This window comes from Ciona robusta, chromosome 2 (assembly GCF_009617815.1).
Source record: "Ciona robusta chromosome 2, ASM961781v2".
NCBI classification, from domain to species: domain Eukaryota; kingdom Metazoa; phylum Chordata; class Ascidiacea; order Phlebobranchia; family Cionidae; genus Ciona; species Ciona robusta.
This window is the reverse complement of record NC_143236.1, coordinates 2,365,961-2,384,369: the sequence shown is the minus strand read 5'-3', so window position 1 is coordinate 2,384,369 and position 18,409 is coordinate 2,365,961. Positions and strand designations below refer to the sequence as shown.

Here is an 18,409-nt window from a genome sequence, read left to right as displayed (position 1 = left end):
AAACACAAACTTATTCTTTTAAACTACGTGGTACCAGTTGTGTTGTGTTTTGTTGCAGTGTGAGGAGAGGTGTGACTTTGGAGAGTTTCAAGTTTATAATCATATCACACCGTTAAAATAGAGTAGAATGCCTTAAAACATGTGTGTAACTATTGATAACGAAACTTGTGTTATATTGATCAGTAATTTAGCCTACATTAGGCAAGAACTAACAGTCGGTGCTGTACTGCTGTATTATGGATATCGAAAGCATGAGATCGCTGGACCTGGACGGGCCGAAAAGCTCTAACATTGGTTACTATTCAAATAACTACAATGGGTTTGAACATAATAGCCAGAAATGTGACTCTTCTTTGCTTCAGGAGAATAACCTAAACTCATTTACTTCTTCATGTGGATTTACATCAAGAAATGTACAAATGGTTATCCCTGAACAACGGAACAGTTTTACTTCTGGTTCAAATGATGAGTCTCTTGCAAGCCTAACCAAACATGTCAGGGCACCATCTGACAGTGAAACAGACACCTCTTCCAGTGTCTTTGACGTCAGTCGTTTTCCTGAAAATTCAGAAAATCCCGGTAATACAAATGTCAAGAAGGTTTTAAATGAGGCCAGAAATGGTTACACTGTTCATGAGAAAATGGAAAGAAGAGACAGCGGCTTTCACACAATGACTAGAAATCATGATGGGTCTGAACGACCATTGAGAGTAGATAAATCAAAAATAGGAAAATCTAACTCTGATATTGTCATGTCAAAACCCATAGTTGTAAAAAGTGCCTTGTCATTACCAATAGAGGAAACTGCTCCGATCCGAAGACACAGGTCCTCTCCTCTTATGCAGAGAAAAACCCAAAGACAAAATATTGACCAAGATCAATCAGATCAGAAAATGGATGATCTTGCTCGAAGGCTATTTTACCTTGATGGGTATCAGAAAAATGAAGTTATGAAGCATCTTTCAAAGAAGTATGATATAAACTTAACATTATAAGATATTTATTATTTACCAGCATTTTCAATTTAAATATACTGTGAAAATATGTTAAACAAATACAAAGCTTCGTTTAATTTTGCTTCAATTCATATTTTATAGCTAATTGTTTATTGTATGATTATATTTACAGGGAAGCATATTCAGAGAAACTTTCAATGAAATACATGGAGTTCTTAGAGCTGTCAAATCAATCTCTTGAAGATGGCTTAAGGTAATATAGAAAAGCACTATGTTACTTTACAGTTGATTTATGTTGCTTCTTTATTTTCTGTCCTAAGTTGTTTTTACCAATATCATGTTTTTATAGTTGTTTTAGTACACGAAATTGGGTTCTTATATGGTTTTATAACTTTTGGTATATAAAGAAAGTTCTATATTTTTATTTTACATTGCAACGTTTCTCAGAGTGGTGTTATTTGTGGTACTGGTACATATAGCAATACATGCTGGATGCTGACACAGGTTAATAGACTACATACTAGTGATACTACCAATGATATATCCAAGACATTCCTTATTAGATTGCGTCAATATAGCTCTTCTCTGTAAGTGGGCGTGTTGATTTTTTTCATCAGTACCATAGTGGAGTGTTAGTCAATGGTCGTTACCTGCTTTTCTATTTTACCCATAGTCACAACACATGCACATTCGAATATTAGATTGTTTTTATATATGTTTCTGTGAGTCATTACTTCTATTAAGCTTCACCAGCTGTTTGCATTTTTATCAACTACAAAAAATTTTCTGTGACATTCAGACGCTTAATTACTAGGTTTAAGCAGTGCTAGGAAGCACAGCATTAGTGGGCAGACTGCATGAAATGTTTTTAAAACTAAGTTGATGTACATGTGCTTTACATAGCATTCGATAATCAATTTGTGTTTAATAAGGACTCATTGGTCATGATGTGGAGATACACGAACATTACAAGCCACGCATGCTCGTAAATTATGCATTGACCTGACTGAAATTCAATTTAATCTACCTCAAACAGTTGAAAATTGTAATTAGATTCAAAATTTAAGGTTTAGCTTAATGCAATACTTGCTGGCATGAACATGTGATTAGTGAAGCATGATTAAAGCGGTAAAGCACATATGCAATGTTCATGCTTCAACGTTTGGTTTGAAGGTTCATAAAAGTAATTAGCATTAATGTATTAAAGGCTTTAAGTAGCTGATATCGTGTGACTGCCATCCTATTCGTGATAGGTGGCCAGTCGTCTACATCTGTAAAGTCCACTGTTTGTGCCATCATGATTAATATTCTATTCAGATATATGTTTGTTAGCTGTACTGTTGCTTTGATAGATTGTAAATTAGTGCACTGTGCACTTGGGACATACTGATTGATCGTTCATGGACTGCGCATTTAACTGGCCTGTTGTGTTCAATATAACCATCTACTTTTTAGTTATGTTGGACGTTTTTGTTTTAGTAACATTGGACTCGAAGCCAGAGGTCTAACTCGCTGGTACAGAGCCGACATTTCATATTCGTACATGTATGTGTGTGTGTTCGTGTGTTTGTGTGTGCTAAGCAACCAAAGACGTTACATTATTTATGGCTGCGTTGTTCGTCTGTAGCAGGTTATCCTCACACCTCATATGTACAACGACGCGACGTATATACAAAAAATCCAATTAAGATTTATTTGACTTCGTGTAATAGTCAAATGCCTTTTAACTGTAAACATATAGAAGGCTATTAAATCCGCTCTTGTTGCGTAACCACCTAGCCATGTAATCCTGTTGCGTTGTTGTAATCCTTTACACACTACAGCCACAATAAGTAGAGTTGCTTAGCCGACATTGTCCACAGAGACTTGTAACTTCCTAAACCTTTATTAAATAACAGTTTGTTTCGGAATTTAGTGTACATCGTTTATTAATAGGAGTATCTTTGTAACAGGGGTCTAGGGAAACGGCACAGAAATGTAGCAGTGTTATTTTCCGCATGCCCATGGTTTTCAATTACCCATTTCGCTATTGATTTGTTGTGTGTGGTCATTTACGTTAAACGCAGTAAGCCAACAACTAATAAGCAGTTTGTAGTTGATGAAATTGGACTTAACGAGGCTCTGGGTAATCTGTTCAAACTGGTTCAAACTGGTTCATTGTACAAAGGGCAACGTCGATTGCAGCCTTGCATATATTGATTGCCTTGACATCCACGTCACCGCGTTTCCTCCCTTTGTTTCGGCACAAAGGTCCTAAATTAGCCAGCGGTTTTTGTTCTCGGGAAAAGGGAAGCGTGTACCCGTGTGCCGTAATAAAATTGTATGGGAAAGTAATATTTTTACGCACGTAAGCGTGTGCACCGTTCACCTTTAGTCGACCTCGGAGATCGTCTATATTCCAATCACGCGTTACGTGTTGGGTTGCCCAGTTGCCGCTATTTCGTGGATATCCAGCTGATTCATTCAGTGTTAAATTCTGACTCGACGCCCAATTTCAAAGGTCACTAACCTGTTACGCTGATGCAATTATACATTAGTTCCATCTATCTGCATTAAGTAGTTTGTGCGACCGATAAGTTGGTAATTTCGTAATATTATGTATGTTGTAGCAATGTAATTTTTTGGATCGCCCAACGAAAGGGTATAAAGTACTAGTTAAATACACACATATACGTGACATTATTTATTAATGTTAAATATCTCAACGTAGTAATTTGATACAAATTTCGCTTTTGCTAACCGTTCATCCTATTTCTTTTTATCCCAGATTACTTCTTAAAAGATTAGCATTGCTTGGCGAAACTCAGGAGCGAGAGAGAGTTCTCAGCTCGTTTTCGAAACAATTTGTCCAACGCAACCCAACGTTCCTTCGGGGAGATTTAGGTGACGACAGTGTCTGTGTTTGTTTAATACTTGATCGCAATCATTACTGGTGCTTTAAACATGGCTCAATGTTTGCACTTCCGACGTTGTATGAAACATTATACCGTGTTAGTTCAGACATTCGCAGTAATCGATATGTAGAGTGCACTGAAACACGTTGTGTAATCCATTCCAAACATATAGATGCCACTCATACATTGGTGTGCGCTATCGCCCTGCTGAACACCGACCTTAACGGGGTCAAAGCCACCGGAAGACGCCGAATGACGTGCAAGCAGTTTATTAACAACCTGGCAGGCATGGGTCCAGACGGAGGCAATTTCCCCACGGACACGCTAAAGGAAATTTACCGCTCTATTAAGAAGAAGCCGCTACCGTGGTGTGAGGAGTGAGTGAATATTTTGTGTTTTGTCTGTTCCGTGACGTCATGCGCTATATTTTGATTGATATATGACGTGTTGTTTGACGCAACATTGTTTATGCTTGCACGACATGAATCTCGCTACAGCACTGGCAAACCATACTGGACCACTCCAATCCAATCAGATATAATATTCCACCAATCACTTCCTTATTGATGGTGTGCATAGTTCGGCCCTTTTTCAAACAACCTCGATCAAAGAAATGTACGTTACGCAACTTTTGTGTGGCAGTGATTTCATTTTCACGCGCTTTCATTCACCCGCGCTGAATCACCGACAGCTAGTCTGTTAATTCGGCTTATATAAGATAAGTAACTAATTTTATCCCCGCAGATTGTATTGAATTTTGTCACCTATTAATCCGTTTCTCAATTTTCTAGGAAAATTGAAATTAAATCAAGGACGAGATCGGGTGCGACGGCTAGAGCAATAAACAAATCCGCTGCACCCAAGAGCGCTTCTGTTTCGAGGTCAGTTGCGACATAAAGCACTAAAGTAGTTTACACCACCTGGCAAAGTAGGCGAACAGTATATTACTTTACAAGCTATCTCCATACATTGTACCGGTTAACTTGTGTTACCGTCATTATTGTATTTTCAGTGTGCGATTAAAACTATTTATGTCAAACTTACTCTAACCGTTTTGTTATTTAACCCTTTAAATACCCGAGGAAATTACCATTGCTATGACAAAATAACCATTCAATATTCATATTCTCTAGATCACAGTCGATGAATCAGCCGACTCGTAGTCACGTCCGTCCTCTTCCGGTCTCACGAGAGGACTCGGGGGTGCTCCGTAGGGAGCTGGGCGGAGGTCGGAACAGCAAGACAAAAACATTACCTAGGAAACAAGGAGTTTTGTGGAGGAAGGCAGTCGTTGAATCAGATGGCAACAAAAGTAAGTCATATCACCCATGTTTGTGTGTGAGACAAGTGACAAGTGCTAAACGTTGCGTAATTCCACTTCATATTAAATTGGACGAGTGCACTCGACCACTGAGAGAAGGATCACCCGGTATTTCCAAAATAGCGAACAATAGGAGTTGCGTGGGTGTGTGCTCGCTGACGAACGGGGTTTCTCACCGGTTAAATAACGTTAAAACCCCGTTACATCGCGTGCAGTGTTCTATGGTGTTTTTTACACCCAATTTGCGGTACGCTAGTGGTTTAGCCTTTAGCCTAATACATAAGGTGCTTGGTACAACATACAACAAACGTCCTACCAAGTCGAGGAAAACAACAACCTGTGTACGGAGTAAAACACATTCGTACACAATGGCAGCCAACACGCGTTATTCGGGGCGGAATGTCGAGTTCTCTTTGTACTCGGTGCAAAGATCAAATACCCAGCCTTTGTTTGCTCGAAACGGCTTATAAATAGTCAAACAAATCAATATGTTCGCTCTGCTCTTGCGCAGAGAGAATTCAAAGCCGTGTTTTTGCCCTGTATACTTAAGCTCTTGTTGTAGCCAACGTTAAGCCAATCTCCATTATATCCACACGTTGTACACTGTGCACTCACACGGCCCACTGCGCAACATTGTCCCTCAATTTCACAGCAAGCCATCCGAATATTTGTCACTCCCCTGTGTTTAATGACGTCAAACCTGTCGTGCGGTGAGGTTCCAAAACAGTGCCGGCATAAAACCACGGATCGCCATATAGCGCCACCATCAAAGCATTATAGCCCAAAATGAGGTTCTGAGTAACGACACCACGCCGCCCCATCCTGTTTTAAATCCGGAATAAGCGCATGACCAATTTTGCATAGTAGTCAACACTCAAACATAAATGGATTTAAAAGCAAATAACAATACTAAACACTAACAACGTTAATAAAATTTGCGCCTAATGGTGAACTATTTCTGAACAAAACTCGGCAAACTACGTCACAAAGTTTCTCTTACCAATTATAATTCGGCGAACAGCAGATCTTCTCAACCACGTCACTTATTGGCCTATGACGTAACCATAGCAAGCATCCACGCGAAAGTGTGAATCAATATATATATATATGTTTCCTTATCCACTCAGTAGTCTTAGCATACTATAAAGTGCTTTCTGATTAGTTATTTACGCGTTGTGTGTCATGTGTGGGCTATGTTTACACATTGGCTTATCATGCTTTATCTGATGCCTTTCTAAAGTAAGACATGTTCAGCAACGTTTGAACGATATTTCACGGCCTACTAGAAATCTCTAGTAGCCGTAGTTATAAATATACTTTAATTAACTATGATGCCATTAAAATAGTTCCTACCATGTTTGGTTTGTATTGTAGTGTAATTAACAGAACACTTCAAAACGAAACTCGTTACGTCATCTCTTATTTAAATACAATGAGTATCATAACGTCACTATACTTTCGCTCCAATGAGTATCTTAGGAATCAGTGTTGTGGGGGTGGGATCGTTTACACAACTAAAGATAATTGTTGTATCTTTATTTCAGCCGCCAAGCGAAAGCGGAAGTGGAAGTTATATATTGTTGCGTTACAAGGTTTGGAGTTACAAGTCGTCAAGGTAAACAAGCCAGTGATTGTTACGTCATAATTGTCACGAAGGAACTTTTAACTTCCGTGTTTGTAAGAACGACACAAGGAAGTCTTGTTAAAACTCACATACGGTGTTTATTCTACACCATGCACATTTTGTTGATCGTTAAACAAAGCTTTAAATCCCCGCATTCTGTGGCCATGAAGCGTTCATAAATACCTTGAATATTATTCACCTTATTCTAATGTGGTTTTAAAGTTACATAAGTGTGTTGCAATAACGGACCAATCAGCTATTTCTCCCCACTATACGCGTAAAGTTCAAATACGCAGACTTTATGTTTAAACAAATTTACTTGTCGTCTGTGGATTGTTAGCGGAGCAATTGCGTCTTGTTATGACGTTGCATCCCGTCATAAACGCCTTTGTTTGCTATCGACTCACTCCCGATCGTTATCGTAAAAAAACGTTGTAAATTGTACCAGCTGTCGCTAGTTTCTGATTGCTTTTAAATGTAACATTTACACGACCATATAACTTGTGTATCAGAAAAAAAAGACCAAACAGACTGCATGTATGAAAATATACATTCGGTGGCCATATGTCGCTTATTAAATATTAATTACTTTGCTTCAACCCATCCAATATGCTATCACTATATATGTAACATTGTTTTTGGCTTTGCTTATACTCGTGTTTCGTTTTGCAGAAAGACTCCGTGTCTTCCCAAATCTCACTACATCACTGCGTGGCAGAGGTAGAAGAAAATCAAAACGCAACGAAGAGGCGTCATGTGTTTCGGATCACGCTTGCAGATACCAGCGTGGCTCTCTACCAAACCAAGTAGGTTGTGTAACTCGTATGTGGGCATGAATTGCAACATTGCATTTATCAAAAGGCATGGCTTTGGATCGCTATATATAACATCATTACGTAATCGTATTCATGTATCCAATAAGCATAAATTTAACTTTCTATCATGACATGAAACCAGTCATCCAGCATAGCAAAGTCGTCAGTACTCGACTTTCCAAAACGTAACCATGGCCACTGAATACAAGTAAGTGGAACTGAGCGAGTAGTTCCGCTTATAATATATCTAGCTTGGGAACTTCCCAATACAAACTAATGCATGCCCAAACTCATCCGAACTTTTACACTCAATCGCTATAATACCAACCAATTATCGCAGTTCATTGGATGAACAGAAACAGTGGGTTGATTGCATCAACAGGAATACCGCACTTCTATCGGCAGCTCCCTTATCCGCCGGTGTAGGATCCCAATATCGCTTTCAGAAACCTCTCCACCCCTCCCACTCATCTACGTTGCCTGTGGTAAGATTATGACAATAAACAAAGGACGATTGTAACGTCGTTTCTTGATTGTGTACTCGGTGCGTTTAGCGTTCAACGTTCTGCCAACATTTTCCGGCAAAATCGTGTAGCGCGTGATGTGCTTGCCAATACACGCCTATGTGTTTTGCATAATGAACGAGACGGTCTACGCATAACGATGTATATATGTGTGAAGACATTTGCTAATACGAGTTTTTCGCAGCACAAGCAACTGCAGGATCAGCAAGAACGTCTCAAATCACTTTATGCTGATCTGGAAGAATTGCGGAACGAAAAGATTGACAAGAACAGATCGGACAGCGAAAAGAAATATCGAGAAGATAAAGAAACCTATCTAGTCTGGGAGGTAGGGATTTAGTTCTCAGCATGATAAATCTGAGACGTTAAGTAGGCTTATTAACAACTTGTTTTGTGTACAGATACGCAAGTATGAGTTATACACAAACACATTGGAGGGCTTGATGGATTCAACTCAACAGAGGTTTAACGAACTGCAGAAGGTTGTGGAAGAAGATGAACCTCCGGACTCACACAGTCTCCTTTCTGTATCACCAAGCGAACCGGGATCTTACTTCCCATCTGTTACTGAGAACTGTGAATCCGGAAACCTTTCCAGCTCCTCTGATGCTCAGCATCATCCACGATCACCACTGAGTCCTGCATCTTCACTTCCCAACCTTATTCCAATGAGTGTTCATCGCTTTCCAGTTCTTGATGTGAGCAGCTCTTTACGAAATTCCTCCTCAGCTTCATCCGGATCAGGGGGATCGTATGAACCCGATCCAACTATAAAAATCACACCGCCAACTGACCAGCAAGCCAGCGCCAATTCCAACAACTCCAATGCAGTTATAATGCTTGAACGGGTAAACCTAAAAGCAGATATCAGCTCAAACAAAAGTGAATCACTGGAGGAAACGGATTATCCTCCAAAACCTCCACATTCATCCACTCTTCCAAAACCGAAGTCAAACTTGATCACAACCTCGATCCTCTCCAGCAGCTTCTCAACGATGCCAAAGCAGTTCCCTTCGAGAACAGCTGTTCCCATCCAAGATTACAAGGACTTTCCTCGCATCCGAGGAAGAAAAGAACGAAAAGGAGCATCCCGATACAGCTACCTACAAGCGGTTCACGATGTGGATGAAATCAACTGAACTGGAACCTCCTAATGATGAAATAATGACATTTCTTTTATTCTTTCCAGTCGAAGCTAATTCTTTCTTCATTCTCTCCCTCGCTTAAATGAAGCTTACGTTTTTAGCAGGAGTCCCAAGTGTAAACATTGTTTGTTGTATTTCTGTGTCGTGAACGTGCAATGCTTTTCATATTTTAATCATTTTTATATTATCTTGTTTTCTTCCCATCGAGATTTTAATTAGTAGTTTTAATTAATTGAATTATCGCACGAGTGACTTCACCCACGTTCCTTTAATCACGTGATTCGAGTTTCAAATCAAGCCGAAGACGAAGTGGCCGCAAGTCACTCTTTTCGTTCATTACATGCAATTGTTGTATGCTTCCGATCATTCACCGTCACAATGCTGTGTATTACGTCACTATCACCGGGCTGCACCACTCGGCCTACGTCGTATTTTTTTGTTGACAAAAGCTGGGGAAGTTCTCGCATGTTCCTTATGCTCGAACCTGAGGTCGTGTTATACGTCCTCCATAACAGAGCTTATAAACCACGTGATTTGATCTGTGTAGTTTCATTCTCATGTTTTCACAAACAATATTGCTTCGTTCGTAAAACTCGAGTTTGGTTTCTTTATATCCTGGCCTAGATTAACATCTAATAGTGAAAGAACGGGCCGGGTAAAGTGCACATAGGTATAAGTCAATAAGGTTCCCACTAGATCATTGTGACCATCTGCACTAACCTTGATATAACATTTTTCGCAAACGGGAGTCGTAGGAAGTTATCTGTTAACGACAGTAGAAACGTAGGCCTACTGCTTGTTTGGCATAAGTTAAGAGAAAACATACTTGGTGATGGAATGTGTTAATAAATTCGACATATACAGGACACCCCTGCAGTTTTAGGGAACTTTTGATCAATATTGCAACCATCGCCAGTTGGGGAATCCCGGCATGGCCAAAATCGGGGGAAGTACCGGGGTTTGTTTTGTCATCACCAGTTCGTTTAGATATTTTGAGGCTATGTGTACCACAACGATATGGAAGTTTGTGTCGATTTAAGTAATTTTCCGCATAGTTTGCGGTATATTCAGTCAACCATTTTGTTCCGCGGCGATTACAGAGACATTTGTACAGATATATTAAGAAAAATCCCAACACAATCAGTGGCAAAGAAAATAGAAGAGTGTGGGATATCAGCTGCTTTATGTTTTGCCGTCATTCATAGTTATCCCGAAGATTCTGTTTGCAACTTTCGACAGCTCAATAAAAATGAATTGGTGTTCACAGTGGAAACAGAAGGTCAATTTAGCAAGGATGTTAGACATGGAAAAGCGGAAGAAAATGTTCATAAAGTATTCAGGAATGAACAATTTCTAGACGAGACTCAACTTATAAATGATATTCGAAAAATAAAAATTGAATTTAAAGCTGCATCAAATATGTAAGTATCAAACCTAACCTGATGCAAAATATAAGTCTGATAGCAAACATACACATATTGTTTGTCCTAAATGGCATTTTTTAAACTATATTTTCTCAAAGCAGTGAGTCAAAACAAAGCATGGAAACGCCTCTTCGTGAAAATTTAAAGCCCAAAGAAGACACATATCACCAACATCATGCCCCACCAAAACACAAGACACCACCTAAACATGAAACTCCACCAAAACAAAGTTATAAAGCTTCACCACCTGTATATAAAGAAAGAAATCCTAAAACAACCGACCTTTTTACAGGTAATGGGTAATAGGCCAGCATGTAAGCTAGGTATGCACCAAGGTTATTTCGGGTTTTTATTATCACCTGTTCGAGTATCAACAAATTTGTGTTATTCAAACCATGTCAAGTATTGTAGTTACCCGACAGTGCCGACAACCAAAAAGTTCATGTTATACCCGGTGTATCACTATCAGCTGCTCATATTATAATTATTGTAAAGTTCAGCATATAACACATAACCGCTGTCCTTCACACTTTTGAAAACATCTAGTAATCATAAACAAAGGAATTGTGAGTGCAAACGCACCACTCTGTCCGTCTGTGTGTGCGAGTATATGTGTGTGTGCGTACACACTTTTCTGATGTGTAGCTTTTTTTCAGCATATGCACATTTAAAACAATATAAACTGCCTGACAAAAACATGAACTCGCTTTGGTTTTTTTTTGCACTTATATTAATGTACTAATACACCAGTGTGATCCCATTCCTCTGGTACCTGGACTGGACAAATCTGTGTAATTTTAATTTAGTTTAAATTAAATGTAGGCTACAATGTGTAACTAAGTATCTATGCTTAACAGAAACAACTGTAACTGAAACAATAGGGTTGGATTTGACCCCTGACAGAATGTCAAGCTTCTTTATCGAAGGTATGTTGAGCTGTAGTGTGCCCCTGACATGCTGCATATTTAAATGAAATATGTACATTATAAAACTGATTATTATAACATTTTTGCAGAAGATGCAGAAAGATTATGGCAAGCAAAAAATTACAAAGAAGCGTTTCCAGCCCTGCAGCAGTGTCTACCGGTTGCAACAAAACATGATAGACCAATTTTGCAGCTTAAAATTGCTCTTTGTATGCATGAACTAGAAAGAAGTGCTGAAAGCAACAGACTGATTTCGCAGGCTCTTCAAGATGTGAAAGATAACCCGCCCCCTCCCAGTCGCTGCACTACAATTGCTGAAATATACCGAAAAGTAGGGGAACGCTACACAGAAAAAAAGTCCTACTCACGTGCACTTTGGATATTCACAACCTCCGCATCTTTGTTTGAGGCCAGTTCTGACTCAGATAATGGAGCAATAGGCATAGCAAACTGCATCACCAACATCAGAATGCTGCAGGATGGAAAAACGCACAGCTTTCAACTGACTCAAATGATCCTTTCAACGTTGCACAAGCTTGTTGAATCACTTAAAAACTTGAGTTGTTCAAATCACACCAAAATAGATAGTTTAGCCAGCTCGTACAGACAGCTTGCCTCTGCATATAGTTCGGAAAGTAAAGCTAAAGAAGCCGCAAGGTATAACGAACATGCAATAGATTTACTTTATGATAAATTCGGGGACAGGGCAGAACAGCATTTCAACTACGGAGTTTGTACACATAACTTGGCAGCTTGTATAGGTGATATGGGGAGGCACGAAGAGGCCAAAAGAATGTTTCACCTTGCCTTGGAAAGACAGCGTAAGGCAACAGATTGGCCAGATGAAGAAAGCAGACAGAAATCAATAAAACTCACACAAAGAGCTTTAAATAAATAAAACTTTCTGTTAATTGCTTTTCAAATATGTAACGGTATCATTTATTTCTATTACAATGTCGTAATTGTTTTAAAATTTTTTTTTACCAATTTGTCTATATTGATTTCTTTATATTATGTACCATTTTCAAAATTAAGCTTTGTTACACTTTGATTGTCAATTTTGGTTTTCTTTGGACTATAAATGTTATGTTATTTTTAATATGTACTCAGTTATAGGTTGAAAAACAATAGGTTGCTTGATATGAGATTTTAGGTTTTTCTGAATAATTTTTCTCCTGACATTTAAGTTGTGCATTCCATCGTGTGATGTACAGGTGACTTATTTCAAAAATATTTCAAAGAGTTCCAGCCAAGTATCATCCAGACATAATACAAAGAGGTGAAATATCAGCTGCTTTATGTTATGCTATCCTGGAAAGTTATCCTGGAGCTTCAGTTTCCAACTTTCCTCAGCTCACTGATTCTCAATTGATCTCACTGTGGAAAAAAAATTACAATTCAAAATGATAGTGCAAGGTCAAATATTTGAAGTGCAATTATGCATCCACAATTCTAAGTTTTTAACAAAACATGTTTTTGCTACTATAGCATAAAACAAAATATAAAGCTTTATGAAGAGGAAATTAATAAAACATGGTAACATTCTTTTAGCAATTCGGTTATATAGCAAGGTGCACATTTACCACGATCAAATCTGTCATATAAAAGTCCTGACTAAAATGGAGCTGTTTTTTTTGCATCAAAAATGTGTTGCTGAAATTGGTGAACACTGTCAGTTTACCCCCATTAAGCATCACTGCTGGGATTATGGGTATAATGTGGCAATCATTACCGAGTTCATGAATTGCAAGCACACAATTTTGCAGCTTCTCTGATTAAAAATGGCTAAATGTTAAGTATTAAGGATGACTAAATGTAACATACTTTATCCTCGCGTGGCTGGAAAACGACAGTCGTTATAAAACGGGTGTTCTGTTTCATACACCTTGTGCCAGCTTACGAGTTACCATGTATGTTACTTTGTGCCTTTGTGGGTGATTATTTTTTTATGTATGACTGATAATCCCCTAACCTCTAAACCCTTTGGTGACCACTGGGTTGTAGCAATTGCCGTTAAGTGTCTTGCCTATGGACACATACGCCCACAATAGTAGCATCGTCGAGCCTTGTACCCTTTACCTCGCTAACCACTTAATCATAGTGTCGGACGATATTCCGGGACCAAGCTGCTTCAAAATATAATCCATGGAAGGTAAAAAATTGGTATTGTGTAATTAAGTGAAAATAAAATTATAGACTTTGTTATGGTAACAGCATTTTTATATTAATCTTTATTGAGAAAAACACTAGTGGTAATCAGTATCAGTACTATCTTTTATTTTATAATTACATTTTTAGCAATTTAAATGTTCACTGTATAAACATGACTTTGTTAAACACACAATTAAAGTTCTAATAAACATTCAATATAAAATAATACTGTATATATATAGATATATATATGTATATATACACAATGAAAAAATTGCAAAAGTTTATATTAGAACTCTGGAACAGTAACATACACCAAAAACGATAAGTTCAGAATGTTAAACACTAATTTTACTCAGCCCAATAATTGAAAGTTCTATCGCTTTCTCCCGTTCTTGCTCTGTGCTCCAATCTTCTGCTGCTTTGTGTCTTTCAATTGCATTTGTGAACCACACTTTTGCAGACACCATGTCACCTCTTTCCTCCATTTTAACTGCAATGTTGTGTGTACATATTGCATAGTTATAGTACAACTTCGCAGATTCACCAAAACCATTTTCCAAGATTTCAACGGCAGCTTTATATTGTTCCTCAGCTTTAGTTGCCTCAAAAATCTTCTCATATGATGCAGCCAAGTGGCGGTGACCATGGCTTACTGTGTCTACTTCTTCAGATTTTGTTTTAAAAGTGAATTCCTTAAGCAACTTAAATACTTCTAGCATGCTTTCATGTATCATTTCATTTATTCGGTAAGATTGATCAGATTTGCTTTGAAACCGTCGCAGACAAGCCATTATATTCATTAACTTGATACCTGCAACATTATCACAGCTAACACTGGCTAGTAGTTGTGCAGCTGCCAGAAGGATGAGTACAGATCTAGAAAAGGCATTATATTCTCCAAACATCTTTGCTATTTTAACAATAGAGCTTGCAAGACTAATTCTTTTGCTTGTAGGTGGTTTGGTTTTGAGATCATGGATTGTGCTGTGCAATAATTTATCAGCTTCTTGTCTCCTGTTGCATTCACGCAGACATAAAGATATCCGAAGTTGTACACAACACTGCTCACCTTTAAGTGTACACTGCTCAAGAAGTGTGAGCGCTTCTTGAAAACGTTTGTTGTCCATGAGAAACGCAGCATCCTCTGCGTAAACCACATACATTAGTACCCTCGTAAACCAAAAGAAAGTAGAAAATAATCAACCCAGCTAAACTTAATGTGGCTGAATTCCCTTTTTTTTATGAAAATGAGGCAGTTCAAATGCGTCAAACTGACATGGCTTTTCTGCATGCATTGGTGTTGCCTAACAGGAAAATATATATTTTTGACAAGTTAATGACAGTAGTTACCATATGCTACACTTGCAAAGAGATCAGTAGTTTGATCTTCCTCAGTGCATGAACTGGATTCAGATAAAACTGGAACTTCTGGAATGATAAATGTGACTGTACACAAGTGGATTGTTTTAGAATTCATAATATTTTTTTAAAGAAATTTCTAGTATGTGTTGTCAGAAACTTTTATTTACAAACCTTTGTTTATAGTTGGTTTAACTTCAGGTTCTGGTTGGCTTGGCAGCTCTTTAGTTGCTTCCTGTTGTGTTTTAGTTTTCCTAAGATTTCACACACAGTTACATCAAAAAGTAAGAAAAATACACGCCGTAAATTAATAACTTACCCGATTGAGGTGCCAGTAGTAAAAATGAATCTCTTTATGTTCCTGTATGTACCAAAGCTACTAAAATCTAAGTTTGCATTTTCACTTAGAGAAGCTAAAAATGAACCCAAAGTTTGGTTAGCTTTTCCACTTTCAACATCATTTACTAGGAAACTCTTTTCTTCCACAGTGAAGATCAACTGAGAATCAGTGAGCTGACGAAATTTGGAAACTGAAGCTCCAGGATAACTTTGCAGGATAGCATAACATAATGCAGCTGATATTTCACCTCTTTGTATTATGTCTGGATGATACTTGGCTGGAACTCTTTGAAATAATTTGGTTGAAAAATCTTTAAAGTCTCCTCTCCTAATACAGTAGAGTGCACAACTTGAATGTCAGAAAGTAATTGATCCAGAGTAAGAATTACATTTATAATCAACCTATTATTGCAAATACATCTGTTTAAAACATCTGTGCCTATAGTTTTCAGTCTTTATATATCTTAATTTATGTATAATGCAGCTTCATAGTTAACTCAAGATAATTATTTTAGCCTTTAGTTTGGTGCCTGTACATTTTGAAAGAGTCACCAACCAAGAGTTGGGAATTCCCCTAATATTTTTGGGGGGATGCACCAATGTTTGAAGCTGTGAACAACATATAGGCAGATGTAGGTGTTTCCACATAGGTTACATGTTCTCTAGATTGTGTTTATCTGGTGTATATAGTATATGAGGTATTGAACTATACAAGATCATATAGCAGAATTAAAGTAGCAATGTAGTAGTCTACTTGTATTTATATTGGGATATTGCTTTCCAGTAGAATAACAAAATAAGTTTTATAGCTTTTATATATACATTATATAACATCAATAATACTTTACAAAACTTATACAAATTATACAGCATCAGCTTTGTTGTTCAATTTAAATCTATTATATGTGAACCATTTATTAATAAAAAAGAATAGAAAGAGTTAAGCATCAACCCACAGACAAACTCCTTGATTATATACAGCAGTACATTGTTCATAGTTCTAACTAACATCTTAACAAAGAAGACATGATGCTTTAAACTACACACATATAAATATACAATCATTAAATTATTTTACATATTAAAGAAACAAGTACTCACCTCATAATATTGTGAAACTCTGGGAAAGGGGATACAATCTTGAGAACCCAACAGAAAAATGAGTATCAGTTTTGAAGAAATGTTGGCAGCTTTTGCTGAAGGTAACGTCTTCAATTTTATTTTTTCACAGTAACCATTTACACTCCTAATTAATCACTAATGTGTAAAACCTATGCCGGAAACCTATATGACGAACGAAAAGGATCATAGGCTTTATTCAACTTAAAATGAAGGTCCGAGTAAAACAAAATAGACTAACACAACAGTAGGACTTACATATAGAAAGGATTATGCAAGCGTATTTACAAATTACAATATAATAACATAACTGACAAAATGTAATCTAGAATATGGTTATTTTGCAGATGATACAAATGAATTTTGGGAAGCAGGAAGATATGATCAAGCTATCACTGGTTTGGAAAATAGTTTAAGAACAGCACCTGCTAGAAGCAAGCCTGCGATGCAATTGAAACTGTCTCTTTGCTTGAGGGAATGTGGAAAACCAGTAGAAGGCTCCAATTTGTTTTCCAACACCCTGAAAAATCTAATTGAATATCCACCAACTGAAGAATTATGCTCGCCAATAGCTGAAGCACTGTGTCCTATTGGTGAGAAATACATAAGCGTGGATTCAGTTTGTAAAGCAGGATGGATCTTTCGTACAGCTGCAGAACTTTTTCATCGAACCAATGATGATGCAGCTGCTATTGTTGGAATTGTTAAGTGTCTCGCTAACATATCATCATCAAATATGAATGCTCACATGTATGATGCACAAAAAGAACAATTCCTGCATGACTGTGTTCGGTCTATTCATGAACTAATCAAATCAAAAGACTATTTTGCTTTGTTTGACCATGAACCAAGACGTTTAGCAAGCTTATACCATGACATGGCACATTCATACAGCTTTATTAAAAAAAACACTGAAGAGCAGCATTACTATAGGTCAGCTGTTGAAGCTTTAGAAAAGGGATATGGTATACAAGCTTCACATCTCTCCCATTACGGCAACCTAACTCACAACCTTGCTTCTAGCATGATGACCAATGGCCAACTAAAAGAGGCTGAAGAGCTTTTAAGAAAAGCATCAGAGAGACAATTGGCAGCACAAGACTGGCCATCTGAGGAACGAAAACAAAGCTGTTTGGAAAAGACAAGAACTTTGCGTGAAACTGTGGCTAAAAGAATAAGTGACCTTAAAAATAAATAAAACTAAAACAGTTTCCATAATTAATACTTGAAGCATCATTACAATAATAAATTAACAAAGAAAATCAATATTCTCTATGAGATTACTTCTATTTTTAATCTTTCTTTATATTACTTCTATATTTGATATTTCTTCTAACTTTAATACAAATTTTTTAATTACATTCAGAGCAGAAAACATATAAAGAACTAATATACTACAAACATATTTAGTTTGTGTGCTAAATGAACAACCCATGCTTATGGGTAAACATAACTACATTCATATGTGTGTTTAAAATTTACATCTTGCACTTGATATATTGTTGTAAATAAAAATATTAATTACACAAGATCATAATTTTTTACTGTATATGCACTTCATTTTATATATTTTGTACTGCATATAAGTTTATTGACATAAAAAATGTTGTATATCTGAAGTTTTAATGATTTCGATTTTTTTAACTACAGTATTGCCTTTACCAAAATACTTAATGAGCTTAACCCAATTTATTTTGGGAGATTGTCAATTGAGTATTAAATATGGTGGTATGTGCATAAATACCTAAACATTTGTTTTGGTATGTATAGTATGTGTATGATAAATGTGATGCTTAAGACAGTTAAAAA

The 18,409-nt window shown here is 37.3% G+C and overlaps 4 protein-coding genes across 7 annotated transcripts; 3 read left to right on the top strand and 1 right to left on the bottom strand.

Moving 5' to 3' along the window:
* The first annotated feature begins 107 nt into the window (after positions 1–107).
* Positions 108–9,876, top strand: LOC149740024 (uncharacterized). Of its 2 annotated transcripts, XM_089871367.1 has the most exons (11): positions 111–970; positions 1,129–1,209; positions 3,724–3,839; positions 4,023–4,227; positions 4,642–4,731; positions 4,984–5,162; positions 6,716–6,786; positions 7,468–7,601; positions 7,951–8,095; positions 8,319–8,462; positions 8,536–9,876. In XM_089871367.1, exons 1-11 carry the CDS (start codon positions 237–239, stop codon positions 9,271–9,273), a joined length of 2,637 nt encoding a protein of 878 aa, XP_089727493.1. In that variant the 5' UTR covers positions 111–236; the 3' UTR covers positions 9,274–9,876. The 2 variants fall into 2 exon arrangements, with proteins under 2 accessions (XP_089727494.1, XP_089727493.1); XM_089871368.1 differs by lacking the exons at positions 3,724–3,839; positions 4,023–4,227 and having other exon boundaries at positions 108–970.
* A 145-nt stretch (positions 9,877–10,021) lies between these two features.
* Positions 10,022–16,112, top strand: LOC149740023 (uncharacterized). 2 transcript variants are annotated; one of them, XM_089871403.1, is made up of 4 exons: positions 10,022–10,700; positions 10,805–10,995; positions 11,561–11,629; positions 11,719–16,112. In XM_089871403.1, exons 1-4 carry the CDS (start codon positions 10,297–10,299, stop codon positions 12,525–12,527), a joined length of 1,473 nt encoding a protein of 490 aa, XP_089727529.1. In that variant the 5' UTR covers positions 10,022–10,296; the 3' UTR covers positions 12,528–16,112. The 2 variants fall into 2 exon arrangements, with proteins under 2 accessions (XP_089727529.1, XP_089727528.1); XM_089871402.1 differs by having other exon boundaries at positions 10,802–10,995.
* LOC149740022 (uncharacterized) lies at positions 13,885–16,725 on the bottom strand. 2 transcript variants are annotated; one of them, XM_089871415.1, is made up of 6 exons: positions 16,583–16,725; positions 15,462–15,767; positions 15,317–15,396; positions 15,134–15,211; positions 14,853–14,927; positions 14,662–14,797 (listed from the first exon to the last, which is right to left on the bottom strand). In XM_089871415.1, the coding sequence occupies exons 1-6, from the start codon at positions 16,585–16,587 to the stop codon at positions 14,694–14,696; spliced, it is 648 nt and encodes a 215-aa protein (XP_089727541.1). In that variant the 5' UTR covers positions 16,588–16,725; the 3' UTR covers positions 14,662–14,693. The 2 variants fall into 2 exon arrangements, with proteins under 2 accessions (XP_089727540.1, XP_089727541.1); XM_089871414.1 differs by having other exon boundaries at positions 13,885–14,927.
* Positions 16,569–18,131, top strand: LOC149740021 (uncharacterized). Its single transcript, XM_089871454.1, has 2 exons — positions 16,569–16,683; positions 16,948–18,131. The coding sequence occupies exons 1-2, from the start codon at positions 16,641–16,643 to the stop codon at positions 17,796–17,798; spliced, it is 894 nt and encodes a 297-aa protein (XP_089727580.1). The 5' UTR covers positions 16,569–16,640; the 3' UTR covers positions 17,799–18,131.
* The last annotated feature ends 278 nt before the right edge of the window (positions 18,132–18,409 follow it).